Here is a 27,694-nt window from a genome sequence, read left to right as displayed (position 1 = left end):
GATGAAAGGGTGGGCTGAGGTCATAAAAAGTTAATGCACCAGACATACACATCTGACAGACATGCATAAGAAATCTTCCCTACAGCAACAAACAGAGGGCTCAGGCTTGCCCAAAAGTGTAGGCGTTGCCTTAGGTCAACCAGAGTTCACCAGAGAGCTAAATTCTCCCAATTCGTGCCTAATTCCCTTTTTACGCTTGTTTACTTTTCATCTACGCATATTCTCCCATCAAGACCTCTGACAGGCCCACCACACGTAACCTGTGAATGAATTGCACAAATGTAAAAGAGGTTTGATTCGTTGAATTCTGAGATCATGGAGCAGGTTTTTTTTCCCGAGACTTGTGAATGTCATTGAAATAAATGAGAAATATAAAGCACACACTGTAACAAATTGCTGTTAAAAAAAAAAAGAGTCAAATTCTGACAGTAACATAGTAGTTTACATTAAAACGGTGTTATACACTTAAAACAATGCATTATGGAATAAATTTCTGGCGAGCTTACCGTTTTTCATGAAATACCAGGGTCCGACATTAAGCCTGTTTAGGTATTAGGTCACCATGAGCCAAGGTGTGGTAACCCTGTCAGAATCTATACAAGCCCCGTACATTCATGATACCATATTCTAAGTTTTAGTGATTATTTCATTATTCACGTCTTTATTCTGTATTATTTAAGCCCCTTTATGGAATTATTTGTGCAAATGCATTCATGGCTATGACTGTGTACTAACCTCAATTAAATCAAGGCATTGCAATAATAATTAAAATAATAAAACAGTTAGAAAATTATTTAAAATATTGTGCCTTATGTTGTGTACACTATGTATATTATTTTTATGCTCATGCATACTATGAAATATTGGCTTCTTGGTGGGAGAGTCCGCTTAGGGCAGCAGTTCGTGCGTGCACGTGTGTATGATTAATACTTATATTATGATTTGATTTACCTTTAATTATTATTTTGTATATTAATGATTATATGTATGTGGTGAAAGGATCGTATTGGTCCGTACCACAACGGACCGATACAAAGTCCGCATCACTGCATACACTGCACCGATCCGCCTGTCGATCTCCCATTCCATTCTTCCCTCACTCGTGAACAAGACCCCAAGATACTTAGAGCAGGATTTCATCCCCAACCTGGAGAGGGCACGCCACCCTTTTCCGACTGAGGACCATGGTCTCAGATTTGGAGGTGCTGATTCTCATCCCAGCCGCTTCACACTCGGCTACGAACTGCTCCAGTGAGTGTTGGAGATCACGGCTTTATGAAGCCAACAGAACCACGTCATCTGCATCGTACAGGGACCGAACAGCCCGTATCAGGGGGTTCGGTACCCCATAGTCCCAAAGCATCCCCCACAGGACACCCCGAGGAACACGGTCGAATGCCTTCTCCAAGTCCACAAAACACATGTAGACTGGTTGGGCGAACTCCCATGCACCCTCGACGACCCTGCCGATGGTGTAGAGCTGGTCCACTGTTCCACAGCCAGGACGAAAACCACACTGCTCCTCCTGAATCTGAGATTCGACTTCCCGATGGACCCTCCTCTCCAGCATTCCCTGAATAGACCTTACCAGGGAGGCTGAGGAGTGTGATCCCCCTGTAGTTGGAACACACCCTCCGGTCCACCTTCTTAAAAAGGGGGACCGCCACCCCAGTCTGCCAATCCAGAGGCACTGTCCCCAATGTCCACGCGATGTTGCAGAGGCATTTCAACCAGGCCCGATAGGACTCCTTCTTCAGCTTGACGGCATCCCTCACCGTTGGTCTCCACCAACGGGTTCGGGGATTGCCGCCACGATAGGCAACGACCACCTTACGGCCACAGCTCCTGTCGGTCGCCTCAGCAATGGAGCCGCGGAACATGGTCCACTCGGACTCAATGTCCCCCGCCTCCCCCAGAACATGAGCAAAGTTCTGTCGGAGGTGGGAGTTGAAACTCCTTCTGACAGGGGATTCTGCCAAATGTTCCCAGCAGACAGGGCCTGCCACGTTGGACCGGCATCTTCCCCCACCATCGGAGCCAACTCACCACCAGGTGGTGATCAGTTGACAGCTCCGCCCCTTTCTTCACCCGAGTGTCCAAGACATGCGGCTGCAAGTCCGATGGCACAACCACAAAGTCGATCATTGAACTGCGACCTAGGGTGTCCGGGTGCCAAGTGCACGTGTGGACACCCTTATGCTTGAAGATGGTGTTCGTTATGGACAATCCGTGATGAGCACAGAAGTCCAATAACAGAACACCGCTCGGGTTCTGATCCGGGGGGCCGTTCCTCACAATCACGCCCTTCCAGGTCTCACTGTCATTGCCCACGTGAGCATTGAAGTCCCCCAGCAGAACGATGTCCGCATATTATTGGACATAATAATGTGGCGATGAAGCTTTATTTAGTGTCGCTGCTCTTATTCCTCGACGCCATTCCATGGTCCTGTGGTAGCTTCGGGTATCGACTTGAGGCTAATTTGTGTGTTTTTTTGTTTTTTAATTCAATCAGGCGTATTTGCGCTTGTGCCTTTTTCAAATCCTTTTTTGATATGTACTGTGCCTTGCCTGCCTAATTCCCCCTGCGCTGGCTCCACCACCATTTTTCTTCCAACACCACGCAACATGACAGAATAAGCCGACCTCCTGTCTAATCTAATCAAAACAAAGTCAACAAAAACAGATCATGACAAATTAACACTGAACTGTAAAATAACAGGAAAATTCTGGCAGCCCGGCAGCCAGTATTTTACTGTAAAGAAAGGAAATACAGTAATATACTGTAATTCAATGAAATCAGCAATTACATTAACAATACTGTCAAGTCGAAAACAGTAGCAGGACAGTTTTTTTTATATGAAAATATCCAACGGAACAGATGTGTTGTCGACCAGTCAGTACGTGCACATCCCTCCGGATAAAACAATAACACTTGGAAGGAGAGTAATTACAAGTAGCCTACAAGTACTACAAGTAATTTAATCAGAATACTGTGCTTGTCACTGAATGCATGTTTGGAGATCCATCAATACAAAGGAGTGTGTCCGCAATTCTACAGATCAGAGGTGCCCAACCTTCCTTGTTCCACAGACCGCGGGCGAGTCACTTTAATATAGAAATATTCGATGACCAGCATAGAAGTAAATAAAAACATGATTAAATATGTCACTCATCTTTGCGCTATTACGATGCATGTAGTTCATCAAAGAGGCGCTGTAGTAGTCAACTCACAGCGCCTCTTTGATCAGCTCAATAAAATATTTTTTGTTGAGTCTCTCATACATTTGATACTTTTCTGGGAGTTGCTTAGAACAGGTTTGACGTTGCAACTGAATCCAAACTTCAAGTGCAATAAGATGTTTCACCTTCATAGGGAGCTGGACCTCAGCCTCTGGAGCACATAAAAGGAAAAGTGGTCTCCATTCCATTAAATACACTTTTGTGCTTTGAGTTATCCTTAGATATTGTTATACATTTCTGCTTATCTAGCAGTATACAAAATAGATGAATTGCTGAGTGGATCTTTGCTTATTTTGGTCTTGACCTTAGACATTTGAATTTCATCAATATGTACAATAGATGTCATAGAACATAGTAGTCAGTCTACTGTTCTCTTCAGCTTGTGATATTGTGAATGATATACAGTAGTAACAAGGATAAAGCAAGCTGTCTATAGTCATATTGTCATTGGCATTGTCAGTAGCCTTTGGGTTCAGGTAAACCTGAAGTCGTTAGTTTAACAAAATTTGAAGATCCAAGATTGTCAACACTAGATTTATTAGTTAATCCAAATGATAAATACTGAATATGTGTCTTAATTAAAACACAGATTTGCAACGCTAAACGAGATGACTTGTCAAATCATGTCGTTCAAGTCAAAGTCAAGTCAAGTCTCTTGGCTACCAAGTATTTGGCAAGCTAATCGCAAGTCATAAAACTGACTTCAAAGAAATTAAGGTAATTAAGAAATTAAGGTAATAACCCTCGGGATGAACGTATGCATTCAAAGGACACTTCTAGGGACAAATTGCATCATTTAGCTACATTCTGTTGACAGAACATTGAGAATACTGTAAGGTCATGTTAGGAGTCAAAATTGCCATAAAGTGGATTTACAAGGTTGCCAAAGGACGGAGATGATAAAATGAGGCTGAATTTGACTGACATGTCCCTGCTGGAATGTACATGAACAGACTTAAGTCTGTTATAGGGTTTAAGATCATATTTGTTTTCCACATTGCCTCATTTTAATATTTTCTATATGTACATGACATTCTCATAAATTAATGGGTAATTTGTCACATAAATAAATTGTTTTCTGCCTTTTTAACCCCTGCATCCCGCGGGAGCAGTGGACACAAACAGCAAAGCGAAATCACTGAATTGGGATTTCAGTGACAATGAGTGGTGTTTAAAATTACTGGAAGTCTATTTTCAGAAGAAACAATAATCCCCTTGTTATACTCCATCGCTTTTGGTTCTTCAATATCCAAAACATATATCTTATAATATAATTGATTCATGATCTATGGAGCATGTTGATGGAAAATATACTGAAGCTATACATAGGAAGATAATTCCATTCAGTTACTGCCCTTGTCTTTCATATAATTGCTCATTTGGTGTGGGAGCAAAATCAGTGTATACAAGTACCCTTCACATACCTTCTGCCTGGTGAGGTCATTCTACATTTTCAGCCAGAGTCAAAGATATCTAAAAGATATGATCTAATTAAGCAATGCTTGGAGGGAGGACAGTGAGTAATAAGGGGACGGTATGGGGAGGATCAGCCTATTTGGGCTTCCTAAAAGTAACTCTATTGATGGTGATGATAATGCCTGCAGAGAGGACGTCCCTTTTCACAGCACATATTTAAGTGGGTGTATCTTGGCAGAAGTTATAATGAAGTGGGGGTTTTAGTAAAAGGAGAGATGACAAGGTCTCTTTAATTACCTCTGGCCTTGACCTTCATTAGTGACACTGATGTATGGTGACATCAAAATGCCAAATGACTCATCCATTTTTTTTTTTATTATATAAATAAAATATAACTATAACTCATAAAACACAAATATATCTTTTAAGGTGTAAACTGCAGCTAGAGCCTGGATCAGCAAGGCTCGCTGAAAAAAAAAGAAAAATTACAACATACAGGCACAGGACACCTGCAATTGAGTGCCTCCTGCCCAAAGTCAGCTCGGATAGGTTCCGGCTCACCCACGACGCGGGATGAGAATTGAGAAGGATTAGTGATGGTTCTTTAAGATTTTTTATTTGTATTTTTAATTTTTTTGCTTCGCCTTGCGCTGCGTTGACCAAATCACACCCCAGAACAAGGCGCTTTAAGCGGCCTCACCAGCATCCGACCCCCGCAGAATCTTCAGGCAAGCAAGCAAACAATTCCAAGGAATCAAATTACTGGGAAGAGAACCGGTTTTCTATTACCATACCTGCCAATGACCCTAATGAGGTACAGAAAATGGATGAATGGATGGGAACAGGACACACCTAGTTATTTAATTGTGAAAACATTTTATTGATAGTGTGCAAACCCAACAGGAAATTCCACAACATAAAACATGTGAAGCTGCACGATACACTGAGCAGCCATATCATTAGGTACCCCTATACAATATTATTACTTGCAATACAAGACATGAATAGGAAACTCTTAATTTAAGTAGTTAATTAGAGTGATTCATTTAACAAAAAGATGATTTTTTTTCTTACTGTATATACCTAAATAATTGTTGTTTCATCTTTCAGTGGGGTCGCTGCAGTGAGTCATTAACATGATTTGTTTGGCATAGTTTTTGTGCTGGATGTCCATCCTCATATAATCCACCCGATTTTTTTTTTTCCATTCGGGGACTGGCCACGAATCAAACCCACGCCATCGCCACGAAAGGCAGCAGCATGTACCACTACAGTTGCAATGCCTTACATATAATAGCATGAGAGGGTGAAGGAATGAGGAACACATCTCTATACAATGTAGAACAGTTAGGTAGGACTGCAAACGACAAACAAATCTATTGTAAAATTAAAACCTTCCAGCATTGAGCTGAGCAATGTCTTCTTCATCTTTGCATTGAATTTCATTTAGTTCTCATTGTAACATCATGTAACAATTATATTGTGTAGGTCTACCTCATTAAGTGCCCAATGATTGTTGAAATTAAGATTAAATACTGAGGAGACAATCCGTTGTGATTCTTGCACTGATAACTTGTACAGCTACTACATCTATCATCGTTGGCATCACTTTCGGATACAGATGTGAGCTCAAACATACAATAATGAACACTGGTGTAGCTAAAACTGAGTCCATTAAGCTTGAATAGATGGATATGGCCTCTAAATAATGTAGGCATTGAAAAAGACTAAGGTTGGATCAATATCTAATGCTACTGCCCTGACATCAGTGGAGGGCACATTTTTCCACCCATGTTGCTGCTCAAACTGCGTGCTGAGAAAAATTATCAATTGAGGATAATGAATAAGATACTTGAGAGACGATCTGAGACCTCAACTTGATATAATTAAGGCCTCTGTCCAGATAAAGCTTGAAATAATAAATCCATTAACTCGGCTTTTATTCTCAATGTCTTGAGACCATATTCAATAAGACACTTCACAATAGGGGAGTACAGTATTGCAGCAGAGGAATTTCTAACAGAAGTTATATACTGTATGAAGAGGTCAATAAATGATGCAGTATACTCAGCATTGCCCACACAAACAATTACGTAATGAAAAAATGACATTCATCCAAAAATTGTGTCTCTGACACTCCTAACTCTTAATTAAATGTAATAGAGGAATTTGTCTATTGTCAAAGATTTGTTATCATCTTTTTAATTCCCCCCTTATTGGAAGTGACTCGCATATGGTCATCGCCCACTATCATTTGCTTCTTGATGTGCTCGGGCATGATGGTGATTTAGAAGCTGCCAGAGTGGCTGGTGTCCACAGATGGCCGGGGTTTATTGCAGCCTCAGAGCAAACATTCTTGTCCTTCACAAGGTCGCTGCGCACTCTTGCTGCAGGAAGCACCAGACTGTACGAGTTCAAAGCCAGAGCTATGTCATTGGCAGTCCTGATTGAGCACAACTAAAATATTAAATTGTATTATTCAAACAGACAGGACTACATTTTATATTGTCCCTTAATTCACACATTTAACTGCAACAGAAATAAAGTCAAATATACTTTATATATTGATTCGCAAACTGAACTACCGTATTTTCACGACCATGAGGCGCATCACATTAAAAGGTGCAGTCTCAGTTACGGGGTCTATTTCTGTATTTAACACATACATAAGGTGCACCGTATTATTAGGCGCAGGCATGGTAAAACATAAGATAGCTTAAAACATACGGTAGCATGCATGCACGCTAAAACAATGTTTTTAAAAAGGCAGCGGGAGTATTTTATTGAAGTATTTAACAATGTACTCACGTTATTTTTTGATCAATCCTCATCCACAAATCCATCAAAGTCCTCATCTTCTGTATCCGAAATGAACAGCTGGGCAAGTTCTCAATCAAACACGCCAGGTTCCCTCTTGTCATTGTCAGTCTCGTTGCCGTGCGGCTCCTCAGAAATGATGCCGGCTTTTACGAAAACTCGAACAACAGTGCAAGCAGTCACGTTAGCCCAAGACTCCACAATCCATTTACAAATTGTGGCGTAACGCCCCCGGACTACCTCCTAATCTTAGTAAAGATGTGTTAGCCATCTGTCATCCATCGCTCCCACGCCGCTCAAAACTTCACTTTGAATGCCCAGTTTACACGGATGTCCAGCGGTTCGTCAAGCCTCCCGGAATGATGGCAATCTCCGAGTTATTGCACTCAGTCGAATGGTGACTGTAGAGACGCTTCTCCCGACTGTTCTTTGCTCATTAATCCATTGCTCGAGTTGGTCTTCCAACTCGGGCCACCTCGCCTTGTTTCCGCGGAAATTCAGCTTCGTCTTCTTGACTTTGTCCAAGCTCGTTTTCCTGCTTGCTCCACTTGCGAACCATGAATTAATTGATCTAAAATTATCTCGAGGCCGCGGCTGCGAGATTCCCATGTTCCTCTGCGTAACTAATATCTTGCAGTTTAAACTGTGCTTCGTAAGCGTGTCTCTTCGTAGGTGCCATTTTCGGAGGTCCTTAGCCAAACCGATGCACATACCAAAGCTATATACCTACTGGGGGCGTGTCTATAGCCTCCTCTGTCACGCGCACCCTTCCCCTTTACGTCCGCATGCTGTCCTCAGTCACGTCCGCAGTTCCTCTATATAAGCAACGTGTCGGCAGGAAACGCTCCCAGTCAGTCAAGCGGAGGGCTCATTAAAGTCACACAACATTTACAAATTTTGGAACTTGGTGCACACATAAGGCGCGCCGCACTATAAGGCGCCCTGTCCATTCGGGAGAAAATTTAAGACTTTTAAGTGCGCCTTATAGTTGTGAAAATACGGTATTCTTTTGGGTCCTAATTTGGCCAAATTCAGCAGATTAATAAAACACCTTAATCGTCCACTACACCGGACGTTCCAAATGTATTAACTGAATAAAAATAAATAAAACCTAAATTACACAAATATATACCTTTATACTAAGAAAGGTGATTGCATGCATATTATAGAATGTCAATAACCCTAAGATATCAACAGTAATTATTTGCAGGGTTAATCAAAATGGGCTGTATGTATCATACATGTGTCATTGGTGCAATGTTCTCAGTATGAACTACCATAAAGCTACACCTGACTAAAACTGCTTCAAAACAGCACCTGTTGTGTATCGCCTCAAGAAATGTTCACTGACTCACAGCGGTCAAAGTGATTTTCATTAACCATCCGGTAAAAATATGTGGCAGCTGAGCGCAGTGTTGTGCAGAAGAAGATAAAAATAAAGCAGACCAATATCTTATTATCTTTTCAATTTAGTCCCACAGGAAAACACTATAAGGTAAAACAAAACTTTTTTTTGTTAACATTAATTTATACTTACTATATTACATCAGGGAGGCCACTCTCCCGTTGCAACCGGCGCCGGGCACCCAACTCTCCCCCCGCCGCCGGCGGGAGGAGGGGGGGTTCAATGTCTCCCCACCTCGCATCCGGGGGGGGGGGCGCAAGTGCATGGTGAGCGCCCGGAGGCCACAGAGGGAGAGGCACGGTGGGCGACTGGTTAGAGCGTCTGCCTCACAGTTCTGAGGACCGGGGTTCAATGCCCGGCCCCGCATGTGTGGAGTTTGCATGTTCTCCCCGTGCCTGCGTGGGTTTTCTAAGGGCACTCCGGTTTCCTCCCACATCCCAAAAACATGCATTAATTGGAGACTCTAAATTGCCCGTAGGTGTGAATGTGAGTGCGGATGGTTGTTTGTTTCTATGTGCCCTGCGATTGGCTGGCAACCAGTTCAGGATGTACCCCGTCTCCTGCCCGATGATAGCTGGGACAGGCTCCAGCACGCCCGCGACCCTAGTGAGGAGAAGCGGCTCAGAAAATGGATGGATGGCAGTACACTTACTTGAGTACAATATTTGTCTACTCTACCCATCTCTGGTCTTTTTATTCATTGTTCTTTTTTGTTTAGTCATGTTTAAATAAAAATGTATTCATTCATATATAACGCTTTTATTAAAATAAAGCTTGAATTGTTTCCTGATGACTAAGTAAACACATTGTGTGAAGTAAACCCATTAGGATTAAAATTGCCGCATTTTCACGACCATAAGGCACACTTAAAAGTCTTACATTTTCTCCAAAATGGGTGGGGTGCCTTATAATGCGGCGCGCCTTATGTGTAAATGTTGTTGTGTGACTTTGATGAGCGCTCCGCTTAACTGACTGCGAGCATATCCTGCCGACACACTGCTTTATAGAGGAAAGGCATACGTAAAGGGGGAAGGATGCGCGTGAAGGAGGACGCTAAAGGCACGTCTCCAGTAGGTATATAGTACCAGGATGTGCAGCTGAGTTACTGCGGAAACAAGGCGAGGTGGCCCGAGTTGGAAGACCAACTCGAGCAATGGATTAATAAGCCAAGTACAGCCGGGAGAAGCGTCTCTACAGTCACCATTCGACTGAGGGCAATAACGCTTGCAGAAGAAATGAAAATTTTACATTTTCAAGGAGGTCCGTCTTGGTGCTTTCGTTTGATGAAACGGCGCCATATATCCATCCGGGAAAGGGTTACCGTGGCTCAGCAACTTCTGGCAGATTACATTTACATGGCCATCTTCCGCTCCTACTGCAGTAAAAAGATTGCTGACAAACACATCCAGACCAACCACATCACCAACATGGACGAGGTGCCGCTCACTTTCGCTCACTTTCGACATCTCGGCGAACCACACTGTAGAGAAGAAGGGGACCACCACGGTAGCGATACGTACAACGGGGCATGAGAAGTCGGCTTTTACTGTTGTGCTTGGTTGCCACGGTAATGGACAGAAACTGCCACCCGGTGATTTTTTAATTGGAAGACGCTGCCTAAAGAAAAGTTTTCAGCCGAGGTCAATCAAAAGGGCTGGATGGACGAGGACAAAATGAGAGAGTGGCTGAGTGAAGTGTACATAAAGAGACGGATGGTTTTTTTCCACGCGTCACCATCCCTGTTGATCTGTGACTCCATACGCGCCCATCTCACAGCCGCTGTGAAAAACCAAGTGCAATTAAGACCATATGTGAATGGATTGTGGATGCCTGGGCTAAGGCATCTCCTTTAACTGTTGAATGTTGTCCGAGCTTTCGCGAAAGCCGGCATCATTGCTGAACAGCCCCCCAGCAACGAGACTGACTCCGACAATGACGAGAGGGAACCTGGCGTGTTTGATGGAGAACTTGCCCCGCTGTTCATTTCGGATACAGAAGATTGCTTGCAACTTGCTTGGCAGCTCCATCCTCATCACCCTTCTACCAATATACTCACTATCTCTTCTCTGGACGTGTCCAAACCATCAAAGTCTGCTCTCTGTAACTTTGTCTCCCAACACATCTAACCTTGGCTGTCCCTCTGATGAGCTCATTTCTAATGTTATCCAACCTAGTCACTCCTAGAATGAACCTCACATCTTAATTTCCCCCACCTCCAGCTCTGCTTCCTGTTGTCTCTTCAGTGCCACTGTCTCTACATCACACATCTCTACATCATGGCTGGCCTCACCACTGTTTTATAAACTTTTCCCTTCATCCTAGCAGAGACTTTTCCGTCACACACACCTATCACCTTCCTCCATCCGTTCCAACCCGCTTGGACCCGTTTCTTCACTTCCTTACCACACTCACCATTGCTGTGGACTGTTGACCACAAGTATTTAAAGTCCTCCACCCCTCCTATCTCTTCTCCCTGTAGCTTCACTCTTCCCCCTCCATCCCTCTCATTCATGCACATATATTCTGTTTTACTTTGGCTAATCTTCATTCCTCTCCTTTCCAGTGCATGCCTCCATCTTTCTAATTGTTCCTCCACCCGCTCCCTGCTTTCACTGCAGATCACAATGTCATCTGCAAACATCATGGTACACGGAGATTTCAGTCTAACCTCATCTGTCAGCCTATCCATCACCACTGCAAACAGGAAGGGGCTCAGGGCTGATCCCTGAGGCAGTCCCACCTCCACTTTAAATTCGTCCGTCACACCTACAGCACACCTCACCACAGTTCTGCTGCCCTCGTACATGTCCTGTATTATTCTAACATACTTCTCTGCCACTCCAGACTTCCGAATGCAGTAACACAGTTCCTCTCTGAGTACTCTCTCATACGCTTTCTCTACATCCACAAAGACACAATGGAGCGCCTTCTGACCTTCTCTGCACTTTTCCATCAACATACTCAAGGCAAATAATGTATCTGTGGTACTCTTTCTAAGCATGAAACCATACTGTTGCTCACAAATACTCCCTTCTGTCCAGAGTCTAGCCTCCACTACTCTTTCCCATAACTTCGTGTGGCTCAACAACTTTATTCGTCTATAGTTCCCATAGCTTTGCACATCACCCTTGTTCTTAAAAATGGCCACCACCACACTTTTCCTCCATTCCTCAGGCATCTCCTCACCTGCTAGAATTCTGTTGAACAAGCTGGTCAAAGACCCCACAGCCACCTCTCTTAGATGCTTCCATACCTCCAGAGGCATGTCATCAGGGCCAAGTGCCTTTCCATTTTTCATCCTCCTTAATGCCTTTCTAACTCCCCCCTTACTAATCATTGCCACTTCCCGGCCCACCACACTAGGCTCCGCCACTCTTCCTTCTCTCTCATTTTCCTCATTCATCAACTCCTCAAAGTATTCTTTAAAATAACCCCCACTCCATTTCTCTTCCCTCAATTTCAAATTTCAGCCTCATCACTCGATCTGATACTCTTTTCCCCTCCAAGTCATTCTTAGCTAACTCTTCTTTTAATATAACCCCTACTCCATTTCTCTTCCCATCTACACCATGGTAAAATAATTTAAACCCTGTCCCTAAACTTCTAGCCTTACTGCCTTTCCACCTGGTCTCCTGGACGCACAATATATCAACCTTTCTCCTAATCATCAGGTCAACCAGTTCCAGAGATTTACATACTTCCAACATTTAAAGTCCCCACATTCAATTCTAGGCTCTGTACTTTCCTCTTCTCTTTCAACCTAAGAATCCGCTTTCCATCTCTCCTTTGTCTTTGACCTACAGTAGCTGAATCTCCACCGGCGCCCTTGCAGGTTAACGGTGCCGGGGGCGGACGTTGTTAACCTGGGCCACGACCGATCCGGTATGGAATTCTTTAGATGAGGGCTCATATTTGTTTGACAAGGTTTTAAGCCGGATGACCTTCCTGATCTCCCTTAAATGCAACCATCTACATTTATCCGGGCTTGGGACTGGCCTCCAATTTGCACTGGCTTGTGCCCCCCATAGGGCTGCATTAGAAGCGTGTTACTGTTCAGAAAATTGTTTAAGCGCAAGAGAATTTTAATAAAATCCAGGAATGTCTAAAATCTAACAATAACCTTGTAACCTTTTTGTATGGACCCGGTTTTTCATCAGTCCCCTGCAGTCACATAGTGTTTGTGCAGACTTGGTTACTATGAAGTATATTGCTTAACTTGTTCTCGTCAATCAAGCCTATCCCAAATGTATCTTCTCTCGGCTGACACCACAATAAGCTGCCTGAGCCATCCTGGTTTTTTAGGTGAAGCCATGCACTTACCAGAAGTCGATGTTTATTTCATTAGGTGCCTCATGAACAGCTGAATCAAACTGCTGATTCCTGTACTGTATATCTATTCAAGCCCTTACATGCACAATTGCAGTGGCATGTGTTTCATTTTCTCACAGTCAAGATACACAGTAGGGAAAAGTATATGCATGTGTGTTGGCTACACGATTCAAATGTGGCCAATAAATATGCAAATTCATATGTGATAAATTACAGACTTGCTTGTGTAGCATATCACACACAGTTCAATAAGGTTGGTCAGACTTAATTTAGCAGGTATAGCTGAATTGACCTCCCTTGTAATTTAGATGCATAGTTAGTCAGGTACATAAAAGTGTCTTTACTGAATGAGAAAATATGGCAACCACGGGGAGCGTGGTTTTGTACACAACGCTTCACAGTGAGTTATAACTGATGTACTGTAGCAGATTAACAATCAGAAATAAAAGCAAAACCGGTAGATTATATTGTCGTCGTCGATGGCATAAACATTCTTATTGATGCAGGTGAACCTCAACTATATGTGCAATAACTCTCAAATGGTAATCTGCCACCATAAATCATCACTTTCACTGAAGCTGTCTAAAGAGTGGGCTGTAATCCCCGAAGCATTCTCCAGGTCTCATTGAAGTGTTTTTGCACAGGTGTCTGGTACTTTAGAGGAGCTATGGATGACATCTTAAGATTCATATTTGGATACACACTCTAAATTGCCCATGGGTGTGAATGTGAGTGTGACTGGTTGATTTTTTATATCTACCCTGAAATTGGCTGGTAACCAGTTTAGGGTGTACCCTCCACCCCCCCTCACACCCAGAGTCAACTCGGATAGGCTCCAGCACCCCCATGGAAAACGGATGGATGTTACTACGAAGCCACGCTTTTCCCCACATTATGATAGATTCTAAATTATTCCCTCCTCTTTCAACATTTCTCGACCGATTCAAACGTCAACATGTCCAGCTTATTCAAGCCATTGTGTGAACCATTTCAATTCCCCCAATTTCACACATTTTCAAATTAAAGCCTGATAGAACATTTTAAATATTTACCTTCAGTTTCAACATTTCTTGACCGATTCCAACCATCCCAACTTCAACAGGTCCCGCTTATGCAAGCCATCCTGTGAACTATTCAGATCCCCCAAACGAACAGGAAGTGACCCACCCCTAAGTGGAAGTGAACAGGAAGTGCCCCACAAATGGACAGGAAGTTCCCCGGAAGTGCCCCAAGATAAACATTAAGTGAACCCGAAGTGCCCCAAAATGAACAAGAAGTGACCCCGGAAGTGCCCAAAAAAATATTTTCACATCATTCCAGATTATTCAACATCATTCCACATGATTCTATATCATTCAATATTATTCAATATCAGTCAATACCATTCCATATGATTTCATTCAGCATGTCATGATTCACACACAATTTCTCCAGAAATTGCACACTCCAGTTAATGATATAATATTAGATTTGTTGTTAAGAATTTTCAATATAAATTTTTAGCTTTTATTTAGTCATTTTAAAATGCTTGTATCTCATTACCTTCATGAAAAGGTCTTTACGTTTGGTTTAGGTTTATTCAACTTCCAACACATAGATTTTAAATTATGGTTATTATTTTATTCTTAAATGCATGCTTCTTAAAACGTGATGATACTCCATACAAAGTCGTCATGAAAAAAGGGGAGAACAGATCAAATTGAAAAAAAAAATGTGTTCCTGACCTTTTTAAAAACCAATGCAGAGCTCTGTTAAATCTCATCTGGTCACAATTTTTTTCTATGTCTGTACATCAGCTGTGCTTTTCAAATTGTCATTTGACATTATGAGGTTTTTGTATCTCAGCGCTTAAGCATTGTAGCAGGTCTGCGCTCATTCTGTTCATTCTAAAATTAAACAACCATCACTCCTAACAGATTCCCTCAGCAACATTTTCTTCTGTTTTAGACTTTTTATTCAATTCAAAATGGAAATATTGTAGTACTATTCCTCAAACGAGTGAATTCATTTAAAGTCAGCTTTGGTGCAAATCAGACATTACCCTCATGCCAAGCTCGATGTTCTCCCCTCCATAGACCTCCATACCAGGATCCAGCAGACCAATCTCTCCAAAGTATTCACGATCTACCACAAAAGAGCAGCCAATCATAGCGGGGGTTCTGAAAGAGAGAGATAACAGCAACATTATACTACAATATTTAGAAAGAGGGCCCTACTTTTGGGAAACCTTCCTCCATTAGTATTGGAACAGTAGGGTCAATTCCTTTATTTTTACTGCAGACTTTAAAAGGGATGACCTTTTGTTTGAATCCAACCATTTTTCATTTTAGCAATAGCATTACAACATGTAAAAAAGGTGGGTTTTCTTACCCCAGTATGTTCTATTACAAAGATTACTCAGTCACGAAATAGCACTGAAATTCTGACGATTGAGCTCTTTTAAAGCATTTCAAAATAATTTTAAAATGTTTCTATTTACACTGTATATTATTTTTATAATTTAAGTCAGCTGTCTTTTATTTTTGTAATTTGTATTTAAATGTCTTTTGCTCTTTGTTTTCAAACGTGGTATTTTTAATCACGTAAAGCACATTGAATTTCATGTGTATGAAATGTGCTCTATAAATAAAGCTGCCTTGCCTTGCCACTGAAGTCTATGCTCAGTTTCAGATTTGTTAGAGGTGGGACCAACAAAAAAAAAACGTGAGCTGACTCAAGGTGAAAACAAGCTAAGAGAAGATAAAAAAATAACTCAGAGCCATTGAAGAAATATTGCCGATAGACAATGCTGTACAACCATTTAAAATGTACTGAAGCAGAAAGAAACCACTGGTGTAAAGTGTAACAGAGGCTAAACAGGTAGAAAAACCTTTTTTCTTCCCCCCTGTAAATTCCTGGAGCCACCACGTTGCTGAAATGAAGGAAACTTTACAATTATTGGGCAGCGTGACACAGAGGGTAAGTGTAAAAGTTGCAACCGGAGGTACGTCGGTTCATATCCCCGCCCTTGCGCAAGTAGTTGTTGCCCAGGCCTCGCCTGTGTGGAGTTTGCATGTTTTCCCCGTGCCTGGCTGGGTTTTCTCCGGGTACTCCGGTTTCCTCCCACATTCCAAAAACACGTGTGGTAGGTTGATTGAAGACTCTAAATTGCCCGTACGGTGTGAATGTGAGTGCAAATGGTTGTTTGTTTATCTGTGCCCTGCGATTGGCTGGCGACCAGTTCAGGGTGTACCCCGCCTCTCGCCCCAAAGAAAGCTGGGATATGCTCCAGCATGCCTGCGATCCTAGTGAGGATAAGCCGTACAGAAAATGGATGAATAATGTGTGTAATTGTAAAGCGTCTTTGAGTGTCATGAAAGGCACTATATAAGTGTAATGCATTCGTCGTCTTATCATTATTATTATTATCATAATTATTGTTATTTTATTTCTCTATTGTAGGACTCAAAGGGTTATCTAATCTAACCCTAACCCCCAATCTAATCTCAAAGTAGTACAATTTTAAAACAACCTCAGGTCCAGTTAGTGTCCAAGAGTATTCTTCACAAAAGTGGGGTAACCCAGACCAGCAACAGTTCCTAGGCTTTATTTTTATCACTATCATCTGCCAGGTCCCATCTTAAGTGCTCTGGGACAAAGACCCATAAAAAGCACTCTATTCATCCAGTGTACTCAACAGTTATTTTGTTTCTCTAAAGTGGCTTGCGATATATTCTTCTTTCTGGAAAGATGCCCTGAGTGAGTTCACCATATACAATAAAGTAGCACACACAGTCACATGCACCTCCACACACGTGCACTAATTTTAGAGGACTATGACTTGACTGCTAATTCAGTCCTGAAACATAAGAAGCCCCATTGGTGATGCTTTATGATTCATTGCCTGCACATTAAGGAGGTTCACTGAGGCATGTGCTATGAATCACAAAGAGAAATGTGCTTGTAATTCTGAATATCCATAACATATCGGGCCACCAACATCACATATATGAAAAAGTAAGGAGAAAGTCTAAAGTGAATTTGAGAGAAGCAATGTCAATGTACTCACTTTATGTTAAAGTACAGATCAGAGTATCAGAAACACAATAATAGTAATTGAGGAATATGTGAATTAAATGACCTTGCCCCTCATTTTCTTCTCGACTCTAGACATTGTTTTAATGTAGACAAAGGAAACATGTTACATTTCCTTTATTTCATTTTCCCAAACGGCATGTCTGATTTTCTGCATTTCCACATAGCAGTATAAAATGCACCATCGTGACTAGTCCAGAGACAAATTACTCCGATGGTAAAGCAAACAAAATCAATGCATCTGTATCTTTACGCCTATCCTGAGCGTAAGATGTCCTCACTGTTTGTTGTTTGTAGCACGCAAGTCCTCAGATGGATAAAAAACCCTATTTTACTTGATTTGTTTGGAAAAAAAAATTAAAATATGCATTGCAGCCATCGACCTATTGCAAGTCGAACAACATGGACCCAGACTTAGTTCTAAAGTTGAGTCTCTTAGTTGGTACATGTAATCTGAGAAGCCTAAAGTTCCTAAACTTTATCTTTCACAAATGATTAACACCGCACGGACACCGGTTCAGCTCATCGGCTGTCTGTCGCTCCCTCCATTCTCTCCAAAGACTGCAACCAGATGAAGTGAGTTTGAACTCCTGCGCCTACTGCAGCCTGCTCCTTGAGAGGCTTCTCCCTGCTCGAGGGATGTGTCCATCAGCTAGAGCAGAATAATTTGTTAACTGTAGATGTGACCATCACACCTTATAGCGGAGGTTCTACCTAACCTACTATGCTGGCTAGCATCAGCCATAAGCAGACTTCTTGCAGGAGAGAGCCTGTTACACCCCTGTAGCTAGTCCCACTCCAGCTCGGTCTTCTGGCTCCTGCATCTTATTCACAGTGACTCCATCAACATAATTCTTAAAATACCAACAACAGTAAAGTGTATAACTAGGGCCAGAGCACCCGAAGTTGAAGCTAACCATAGAGATCTGACGAGCAAAAGGGATAGAAACAAGGGACAGGCTAACACTAGATATTCTGATATAGTTATACAAATCAGTTCTAATAATACGAGGATGATACGGGTATACGCTGTGATTGAAAAATCTATGATCCACTGGCGAAAGGAGGCTTAAAATCTCTCTTGTCTCTATCACCGCTTTTTAAAAATTGTCTCTGGTCATTTGGTTGCGAGAGGCAATAATGAGAGGTTGAGCATCTTATTGTAGATAACTGGCCCACCTTCTGGGCCAGACCCGAGCGGCTCAGGATGGATAGCCTTCACCCTAACGGGGAAAGAACCATCACTATTTCTAGAAACAATTAATTGTTTTGAGTTTACCATAATTTACTTCAGAGCAAGCTGGGACATAAGGCAATTAGAGAGACTGTTAAAATGTTGGTGGCGTCTGTATTGTTAAGGATAACTAGTGCTATGCTGGAGACTATCAACACATAGTTTATTAGGCAGGACAAAGTGTCATATTAGACATACCGAGCCACTCCTGAGTGTTGTATTTCAGACCAAAGTGTAATCAACTAATGTAGTACTATCTGCTGTGTGATGAGTTAAAGCTGTTATGGGTATGTGTTGAACCAAACGCAGTAACCAGACCACAGGCATGACTAATACTGAGCTCAGACTACACCAATGTAGCCCAATTTGGACCTGACAAGACATGTTGCAGACAAACGTTAACTGTTGTGGCCAATCATTTGAGTTCTGAGTCAAGCGACGTTATGCAGCGTACTTTGGCAAAATAAACAATTGCCGATCCGGAGTCTAAGACGCCTCACGACAACGACACAGAAAGTCTGATGTATCAGAATTTTTTGTTTTGTTTTCCCGCATAGTGTGGCAAGTCCAAGGTGGCCCTACGATTGATCCTGGACATTGACCAATAATGTGACGGATCCCCCAAACACCCGTGACTCTCCGACCTGTGCAGTTTCGCTCTCTTTTCTGCCATGTGAGGATGCCGAGGATACAAGGAGTGTGCGCCATGCCCTTATTGTTCCTGCGGAGCCAAGCTCTGGTTAACCCCGCGGTTCCCGCACTTGTGTCCCCCGGTCCTGTATGCACACTGAACTGTTTCCCTGCTGCCTGGGCTCTTTCTTATAATCACGCCTCCCCAAAAACCTGTACCATTGGACAGTGCTCTTGGCGACCACCCGTGATGATCGGGTGGGGTCTGGTTGGTGTCATTCTTGTAGTGTGGCTACTTGCCCAGTCCAAGACACAGAACAAATTTATGACTCCATGTCTTGTAATCTGCCACAGCTACCCTCATTGTCTGAGCTTGGAATTAATGTCCGATGTGACAGTTCCAGAACACAATAACCAACAATAAAGTTCAATAACAAGAGCCGACCAAGAGTCTTTGTAGACTTCTGAAGTGTTTGGAGGTCTGTACATGTAATGTTCCACAATTCACTGGTAACACAACTCACACTGTGATGTTGCAGGACAACACCAAACAGGGAGAGGCAAACAGAAAGCAGTAAGGACCAAGGAAGAACCCGTAGTCGGGGACAGAAGTCTGAGGTGATTACCAGGAAAACTATGAGGCAGTCAGAGATCGGAAGAACAATCCGATAGAGAGTGATTGAGCAGGAGAGACTTAAATAGCGACTAATTGCTGATTGGAAGCACCAGTACGCCGAGGTCAGCAGAGTGGCCTAATGAGGGTCGGCATGGCTGACTGGCAGAAAGGTGTAGTGGAGAGGTGAATGGAAAAACACAGAGAACGAACAGGTAAAACAGTGGAGGCGAATTGTGACAAAAGCAATCTTCCTCTGTTGGTCTTACCGGTGAGATAGTTTTCCTTCATAATCATAGAATGTGTAAGTGGACCAATAACTACCATATTTCCACAGTATCAGTTCCCCACTGTACTGTTTTTTTTTTTTTTTTTCATGTAAAAATCATGTTCAGTCTTATTACTAGTAATGCAAGGAGTACTGTACATTGGAGGCAAATAGAACTGACCAGCCTTGAAAATGAGACCATGAGAGACCATAATCTTGATATGGTCAGTCTCTGCGAGACTTGATTAAAACCAAATGAAAAATTGCCATTAATTGAAACGTCTCCCCCAAACCATTTCAAGAAGGATGGTAGCATCACCCTAATCTCTGAATGAGGTTTTAAATTCAGTGACTAAGGTTGTTAAATCTAGATTTAACGACCTAGATTTAACAATTATTAGATTTAACAATTATTTCAAATCATTTCAAGTTCTCGTTATGTAGCACCACTGGAGCTTTACCTAGCAGTTATCTACTGTTTCCATGGCCCCTATCCCTGCTTTTTAGATGAATTCTCTTAATTTGTTGTTGACTTCGTGACCCACGCAGATATATTCATGGGTGACTTTAATATTCACATGAACTCCCCATCAAAACCTCTTAGCACATTGTTTTCAAACAATAATTGAAACTTTTGGCTTCACGCAGCTAATACATGAAACAAGCCATCTTCTTTTCCTTTTGGCTTGTCCCATGAGGGGTTGCCACAGTGTGTCAACCTTTTCCATGTAACCCCTGCATCCTCCTCTCTAACACCAACTGTCCTCATGTCTTACCTCACGATATCTATCAACGTTCTCTTTGGTCTTCCTCTAGCTCTCTTGCCTGGCACCTCCATCCTCAACATCCTTCTACCAATATACCCACTATCTCTCCTCTGGATGTGTCCAAACCATCAAAGTTTGCTCTCTCTTACTTTGTCTCCAAAACATCTAACAAGGGTTGTTCCTCTGATGAGCTAATTTTTAATCCTATCCAACATGGTCACTCCTAGAGAGAACCTCAACATCTTCATTTCTGCCACCTGCAGCTCTTCTTCCTGTTTTCTCTTCAATGCCACCGTCTCTAATCCGTACATCATGGCAAGCCTTGTCACTCTCATATACATTCCCCTTCATCCGAGCAGAGACTCTTTTGTCACACAACACACCTGAGATCTTCCTCCACCTGTTGCAACCTGATTGGACTTGTTTCTTCACTTCCTACCCACACTCACCGTTGCTCTGGACTGTTGACCCCAAGTATCTAAAGCTGTAGCCTCACTCTTCTCACCGCTCTCATTCATGCACATATAATCTGTCTTTACTATGGCTAATCTTCATTCCTCTCCTTTCCAGTGCATGCATCCACCTGTTCCCTGCTTTCACTGCAAATCACAATGTTATCTGCAAACATCATGGTCCACAGGGATTCCAGTCTAACCTCATATGTCAACCTATCCATCACCACTGCAAACAGGAAGGGGGTCAGGGCTGATTCCTGATCCACCTCCACCATAAACTCCTCTGTCACACCTACAGCACACCTCACCACTGTTCTGCTAACCTCATACATCTCATCTACTATTCTAACATACTTCTCTGCCACACGAGACTTCTGCATGCATACCACAGTTCCTCTCTGGGTACTCTGTCATAGGCTTTCTCTAAATCTACAAATACACAATGTAGCTCCTTCTGACCTTCTTTGTACTCCACCATCGTCACTCTCAAGCCAAATAATGCATCTGTGGTACTCTTTCTAGGCATGACACCATACTGTTGCTCACAAATACTCACTTCTGTTCTAAGTCTAGCCTCCACTACTCTTTCCCATAACTTCATTGTGTGGCTCATCAGCTTTATTCCTCTATAGTTCCCACAGCTCTGCACATCACGCTTGTTCTTAAAATGGAGACCAGCACACCTTTCCTCCAGTCCTCAGAGTCAGAATCATCTTTATTTGTCAAGTATGTCAAAAACACACAAGGAATTTGTCTCCGGGAGTTGGATCCGCTCTAGTATGACAACAGAGAGCCATTACACAGAAAATAGTTTTGAGACATCAAAACATAAAACACAGTACGGAGAGATACTGAGAAATGAAAAGGTTACCAGTAATGTGGTAATTTTTTATTTATTTATTTTTGGACAATTGTGCAAATAATGCAGAATTCTCTGGCAATTTAGAGCAGTTTGTGACTAATAGAGCAATAGTCCGGTACAGTGAGCATTATGCAAATGGCGTAGAGACTTCAAGAAATTTAAGCAGTTCAAAGTGAGTAGTCGTGCGATAATCTGGAGCAGTGTCAATTGTGCAAATGGCGCAGATACTTCTCAAGCACAAGTGGCCAGCGACTCCAAGGGCCCGCGGGCTGCAGTGTGTGGTGAGCTCCATGACGTCGGTACACCATATTATGTTGATATAGAAGGATGTCCCACCACCTTTTGTTTTCCCTGATAACTCGGTGATGCGGTCTGCCCGGTGTAGTTGGAAGCCCGGAAGCATTACGGCGCCAACGGCTACACGTTCACAAAGCCATGCCTCCCTGAAGCACAGGGCAGTGGAACGTCCAAAGTCCTTACTGGTCTTTGTGAGAAGATGAAGCTCATACATTTTGTTGGGAGCGTCGATTTGCGAGGTGAATCGACGCGAGCGCCATTTAGAATCCTCTCTTACGGAGCTTGACCTGCTTGTTTCTCCCTGAGGTGTTGCTTTTGCCTCCATGCGGCGTACACTGCGGCCGCCCCTTCGATAAGTAACTCAGAGAAAAAACTGAGTGGATTTGTGAAAGTTGGTGAAAGAAAGTCCGGGGTAGACTCCCTAATGTTTAGGAAGTCTTCCCTTGTGTAAGTGAGTCACGTAATGTCTCCAAAGATGAAAGAAAAACACAAAGACAGACAGCACGAGAGAACACGTAACCAAGGCGACCACACGGTTCGGCGCCATCTTGAATCTTCAGGTGAACAAGCTGGTCAAAAATTCCACAGCCACCTCACCTAGATGCTTCCATACCTCCACAGGTATGTCATCATGACCAAATGCCTTTCTATTTTACATCCTCTTTAATGCATTTCTAACTTCCCCATTACTAATCATTGCCACTTCCTGGTCTACCACACTTGCCTCTTCTACTCTTCCTTCTCTCTCATTTTCCTCATTCATGAACTGCTCAAAGTATTCTTTCCATCTATCCAGCAGACTTCTGGCACCAGTCAACACATTCCCATCTCTATCTTTAATCCCCCTAAGATGCTGCACATCCTTCCCATATCTATCGCTCTGTGCTGCAAATCCTTTTCATATCTATTGCTCTATCTGGCCAATCTGTATAGATATTTTTCTCCTTCTTTAGTGTCCAAACGGGCATACATGTCATGTTATATGCCTCTTGTTTGGTTTCTGCCACTTCTACCTTTGCCATTACATCACATCTCCATGTATTCCTTTCGCCTTTCCTCAGTCCTCTTAGTCAGAATCAGAATCAGAATCAGAATCATCTTTATTTGCCAAGTATGTCCAAGACACACAAGGAATTTGTCTCCGGTAGTTGGAGCCGCTCTAGTACAACAAACAGTCAATTTACAGAACACTTTGGGGACATAAAGACATTGACAAAAAACAATTGTGCAAAAAGATGCAGAGTCCTCTAGCACTTAGAGCAGTTCGAACGACTAATATTGCAATAGTCCGGTGCAATGACCATTGTGCAAAGGGCGCTGAGACTTCAAGGAGTGTATGCGGTTTAAAGTGACGAGTAGTGCGATCATCTGGGACAATGTCGGTTGTGCAAATGTTACAGATACTCCTCAATCAGTGTGCAAATGGAGCAGATGCTACTCTGGCATGAGTGGCCAGTATATGCAAATAGTGCAGCATGGCGAGACAACTACAGTGAGTGCACAAGTAATAAATAATTGGCCCCACAGAAATGTGACAACAAACTCAAGTCAAAAAATTGCCAGCTTGTTGTAATGGAATTATAGGTTAGGTGTTTAAGAAGTTGATCGCAAGAGGGAAGAAGCTGTTGGAATGTCTACTAGTTCTAGTTTGCGTTGATCGGTAGCGCCTACCTGAGGGAAGGAGCTGGAAGAGCTGGTGACCGGGGTGCAGACGGTCCGAGAGGATTTTGCACGCCCTTGTCTTAGTTCTGGCAGCGTGCAAGTCCTCAATGGTGGGTAGGGGGGTACCGACAATCCTTTCAGCAGTTTTGATTGTCCGTTGCAGTCGGAGTTTGTCCTTTTTTGTAGCAGCACCAAACCAGACTGTGATGGAAGAACACAGGACCGATTCGATGACCGCTGTGTAGAACTGTCTCAGCAGCTCCGGTGGCAGGCCGTGCTTTCTCAGAAGCCGCAGGAAGTACATCCTCTGCTGGGCCTTTTTGAGGACGGAGTTGATGTTGTTCGCCCACTTCAGGTCCTGAGAGATTGTAATTCCCAGGAACTTGAAGGTCTCGACGGTTGACACAAGGCAGCTGGACAACGTGAGGGGCAGCTGTGGCGAAGGATGCCTCCTGAAGTCCACGATCATCTCTACCGTCTTGAGCGTGTTCAGCTCCAGGTTGTGTCGCCCGCACCACAGCTCCAGCCGCTCCGCTTCCTGTCGATATGCAGACTCGTCACCGTCCTTGATGAGGCCGATGACAGTGGTGTCATCTGCAAACTTCAGGAGCTTGACAGTCGGGTGTCCCACTTCTTCTTAGCTAACCTCTTTCCTTGTATGATTTCATGTACTTTGAGGGTCAACCACCAAGTCTCCTTCTCTCCTTTCCTGCCAGAAGACACACCAAGTACTCTCCTGCCTGTCTCTCTGATCACCTTGGCTGTCGTGGTCCAGTCTTCTGGAAGCTCCTCCTATCCACCGAGAGCCTGTCTCACCTCTTCTCAAAAAGCCCCATAACTCTCACATTTCGCAGCTTCCGCCACATGGTTCTCTGCTCAGCCTTTGTCTTCTTAATCTTTCTCCACACCACCAGAGTCATTTTACACACCACCATCCTATGATGTATAGCCACACTCTCCCCTACCACTACCTTACAGTCATTAACTGCCTTCAGATTACATTGTTTCCACAAGATGAAATCCAGCTGTGTGCTTCTACCTCTGCTCTTGTAGGTCACCCTATGTTCGTACCTCTTCTGGAAGAACATGTTCACTGCAGCCATTTCCATAATTTTTGCAGTCTGCCTCCACCTGTCCCTCCAAGTTCCTTTCATGGATGCCGAACTTAACCCTCACTTCTTCATCAACCCTGTTTCCTTCACCAACATGTCCATTACAATCTGCACCAATCACGACTCTCTCTCTGTCTGGGATGCTCACAACTACTTTGTCTAGCTCCTTCCAGAATTTCTCTTTCAACTCTAGGTCACATCCAACCTGTGGGGCATAGCCACTAATCACATTGTACAGGACACCTTCAGGTTTTAGCCTCATTACTCGATCTGATAGTCTTTTCACCTCAAAGACATTCTTAGCTAAGTCTTCCTTTAAAATAAGCCCTTCTCAATTTCTCTCCCCATCTACACCATGGTAAAATTATTTTAACCTTGCCCCTAGGCTTCTAGCCTTACTGCCTTTCCGCCTGCTCTCCTGGACACACAATATATCAACCTTTCTCCTAATCATTATGTCAACCAACTCCCAAGCTCATAGTCCCAACATTCAAAGTCCCCACATTCAATTCTAGGCTCTGTGCTTTCCTTTTCTCTTTCAACTAAGAACCCGCTCTTCAAGCCACAGTAGCTGAATTTCCACCGACGCCCTGTGGGTAACAGCGTGGGTGGTGGACGTTGTTAATCGATCCGATACGGTATGGAATTCTTTGGATGAACGCTCATATTTGTTTGGCAAAGTTTTTAGCCAGATGGCCTTCCTGACATAACCCTCTCCATTTATCTAGGCTTGGGACCGGCCTATAGTTTACACTGGCTTGTGCTCGCCATAGGGTTGCATTACATGTACCAACCCATAATAATGGTAATACTGCACTTTAGTGTCAGTACTAAACCAGGGCAATCCTAACTGTATTGTAATATTTCTCCCGTATACCACTGCTATATATGTCCACTACTTCACAAATTTGAACTCTTGGTCCGCTGCCGTCACTCTTACCACGACCAATGCTGTCGCTGTCATATTAGTGCTTTAACTGCTGCTGTGCTGTCTGAAATATTACCCACATCCATTGTTTCCTTTTCATCTCATGTTGGTCCGACTGATAATCTCATACACAACTTTTAATGTGACTATCTGCACCGCCATCGATGCCGTAACACCATTAAGAACAAAACATGTACAAACAAATCAACATCCTGGTTTACCTGAGCAGTTTCTCAGGGTTAAGAAGCAAAAAGATTCAGGACAGCCATTTTTATGCCATTTTGCTCTTGCGAGTGTGCAAAGTCGAAGAATGTCGTGTCAGAGTCAGAGAGTCATTGTGTATGAGGCAAGCCCTTACAGCCTGTTTTATTTACTGGCAACACCAGAGAGATTTGGTAAATATTCAGCAACGACAAGCTACAGATCTTTGAGATCCACTTACCTAGCCAGCTAATGGCGATGTGCTGACTCGAAACGGCTGCTCTCATTGTTCGGCATTGTATATTGGTATCCCACCTCATCCTGCCATCATATACTGTTGCCACCAACGTCAACACAACACCATCCCAAAATCATGTTCAATCATTAATTTAAAACTAGGGTTGGAAACGACAAACCGATGCGAGAGATACGACTACATCGATAGCAACATGTGTGTGTGTGTGTGTGTGTGCGTGTGTGTGTGTGTGTGCGTGTGTGAGAAGTTACTCTAAGTTTGCAAACATAATTCGGTCAATATCATGGCCTGAGAGAGCGGAAATATCTCCCAAGAGTTTCATAAATCCCTCCGCTTTGCACGACATACACTTAGGGTCTGATATTCCAACATCTATATTTTCTGCAAGGTCTAAAATTTCTGTTATTAACTTGCAATGAAGTGCATGAAACATACTGGCCTAAGTAGTCACTGTTAAGTCCAAGACTTTTATTAAAATGTCTGTGATTAACTCACGGAAGCGGTCAAGCAAGAAAAAGCAATTTGATTGGAGTTTAAATCAGAGCTAGTCCCGCCTACTGCCCGTCCACTTAGTTTGATGGGTGAGATTGACAGATAAAATTACAGATAAGAATTATTTCATGATGCACAAGGGAACAGGAGCACCAAAATTAAATAGTGAGATCATACTGAAAAAATAAATAAATACTGAAATATTTAAAATACATATTTATTTATTCATTTATTAATTCATTTATTTACTCATTTAGTCATTACATTAATTATGCCGAAGATAGCTGGAATAGGCTCTAGCACGTCCATGACCCTAGTCAGGCTAAGCAGTATGGAAGATGAATGAAGATGATGAACATTATTTATGGCACTCTTGTTCCTCCATACTTCTGTGTGTTGATGAACATACTAAAATCATTCAAACATCTGTCAATCAATTCACATTAATACATAATTCATAGAAGGAAAAAAAAATTAAGAGGTCTGAACCTCTGGGACCTGCTAGGTTGCTTCAGCCATGTTAGTGGCCAAAGTAAATGTCTTCTGCGTAAACATCAGAATAATTGCAAGCATGGAGTTTTTGCACTTTCTTTAAACCTTTTTTTGTCTTTAGTGTTCAAACGAACAGAAAGGGCA

The 27,694-nt window shown here is 42.8% G+C and overlaps 1 protein-coding gene across 3 annotated transcripts in view; it reads right to left on the bottom strand.

Moving 5' to 3' along the window:
• galnt9 (polypeptide N-acetylgalactosaminyltransferase 9) overlaps positions 1–27,694 on the bottom strand; it is a 113,476-nt gene that overhangs the window by 23,059 nt on the left and 62,723 nt on the right. For all 3 annotated transcript variants that reach the window (XM_061673009.1, XM_061673010.1, XM_061673011.1), the window contains one exon: positions 15,249–15,366. In XM_061673009.1, coding sequence (XP_061528993.1) covers positions 15,249–15,366 — 118 coding nt within the window. The remainder of the gene's footprint in view (positions 1–15,248; positions 15,367–27,694) is intronic.

Source organism: Phycodurus eques, chromosome 3 (assembly GCF_024500275.1).
Source record: "Phycodurus eques isolate BA_2022a chromosome 3, UOR_Pequ_1.1, whole genome shotgun sequence".
In the NCBI taxonomy this organism is placed as follows: Eukaryota; Metazoa; Chordata; class Actinopteri; order Syngnathiformes; family Syngnathidae; genus Phycodurus; species Phycodurus eques.
The sequence above is the reverse complement of the archived record's forward strand: the minus strand, read 5'-3'. Positions and strand labels throughout refer to the sequence as shown.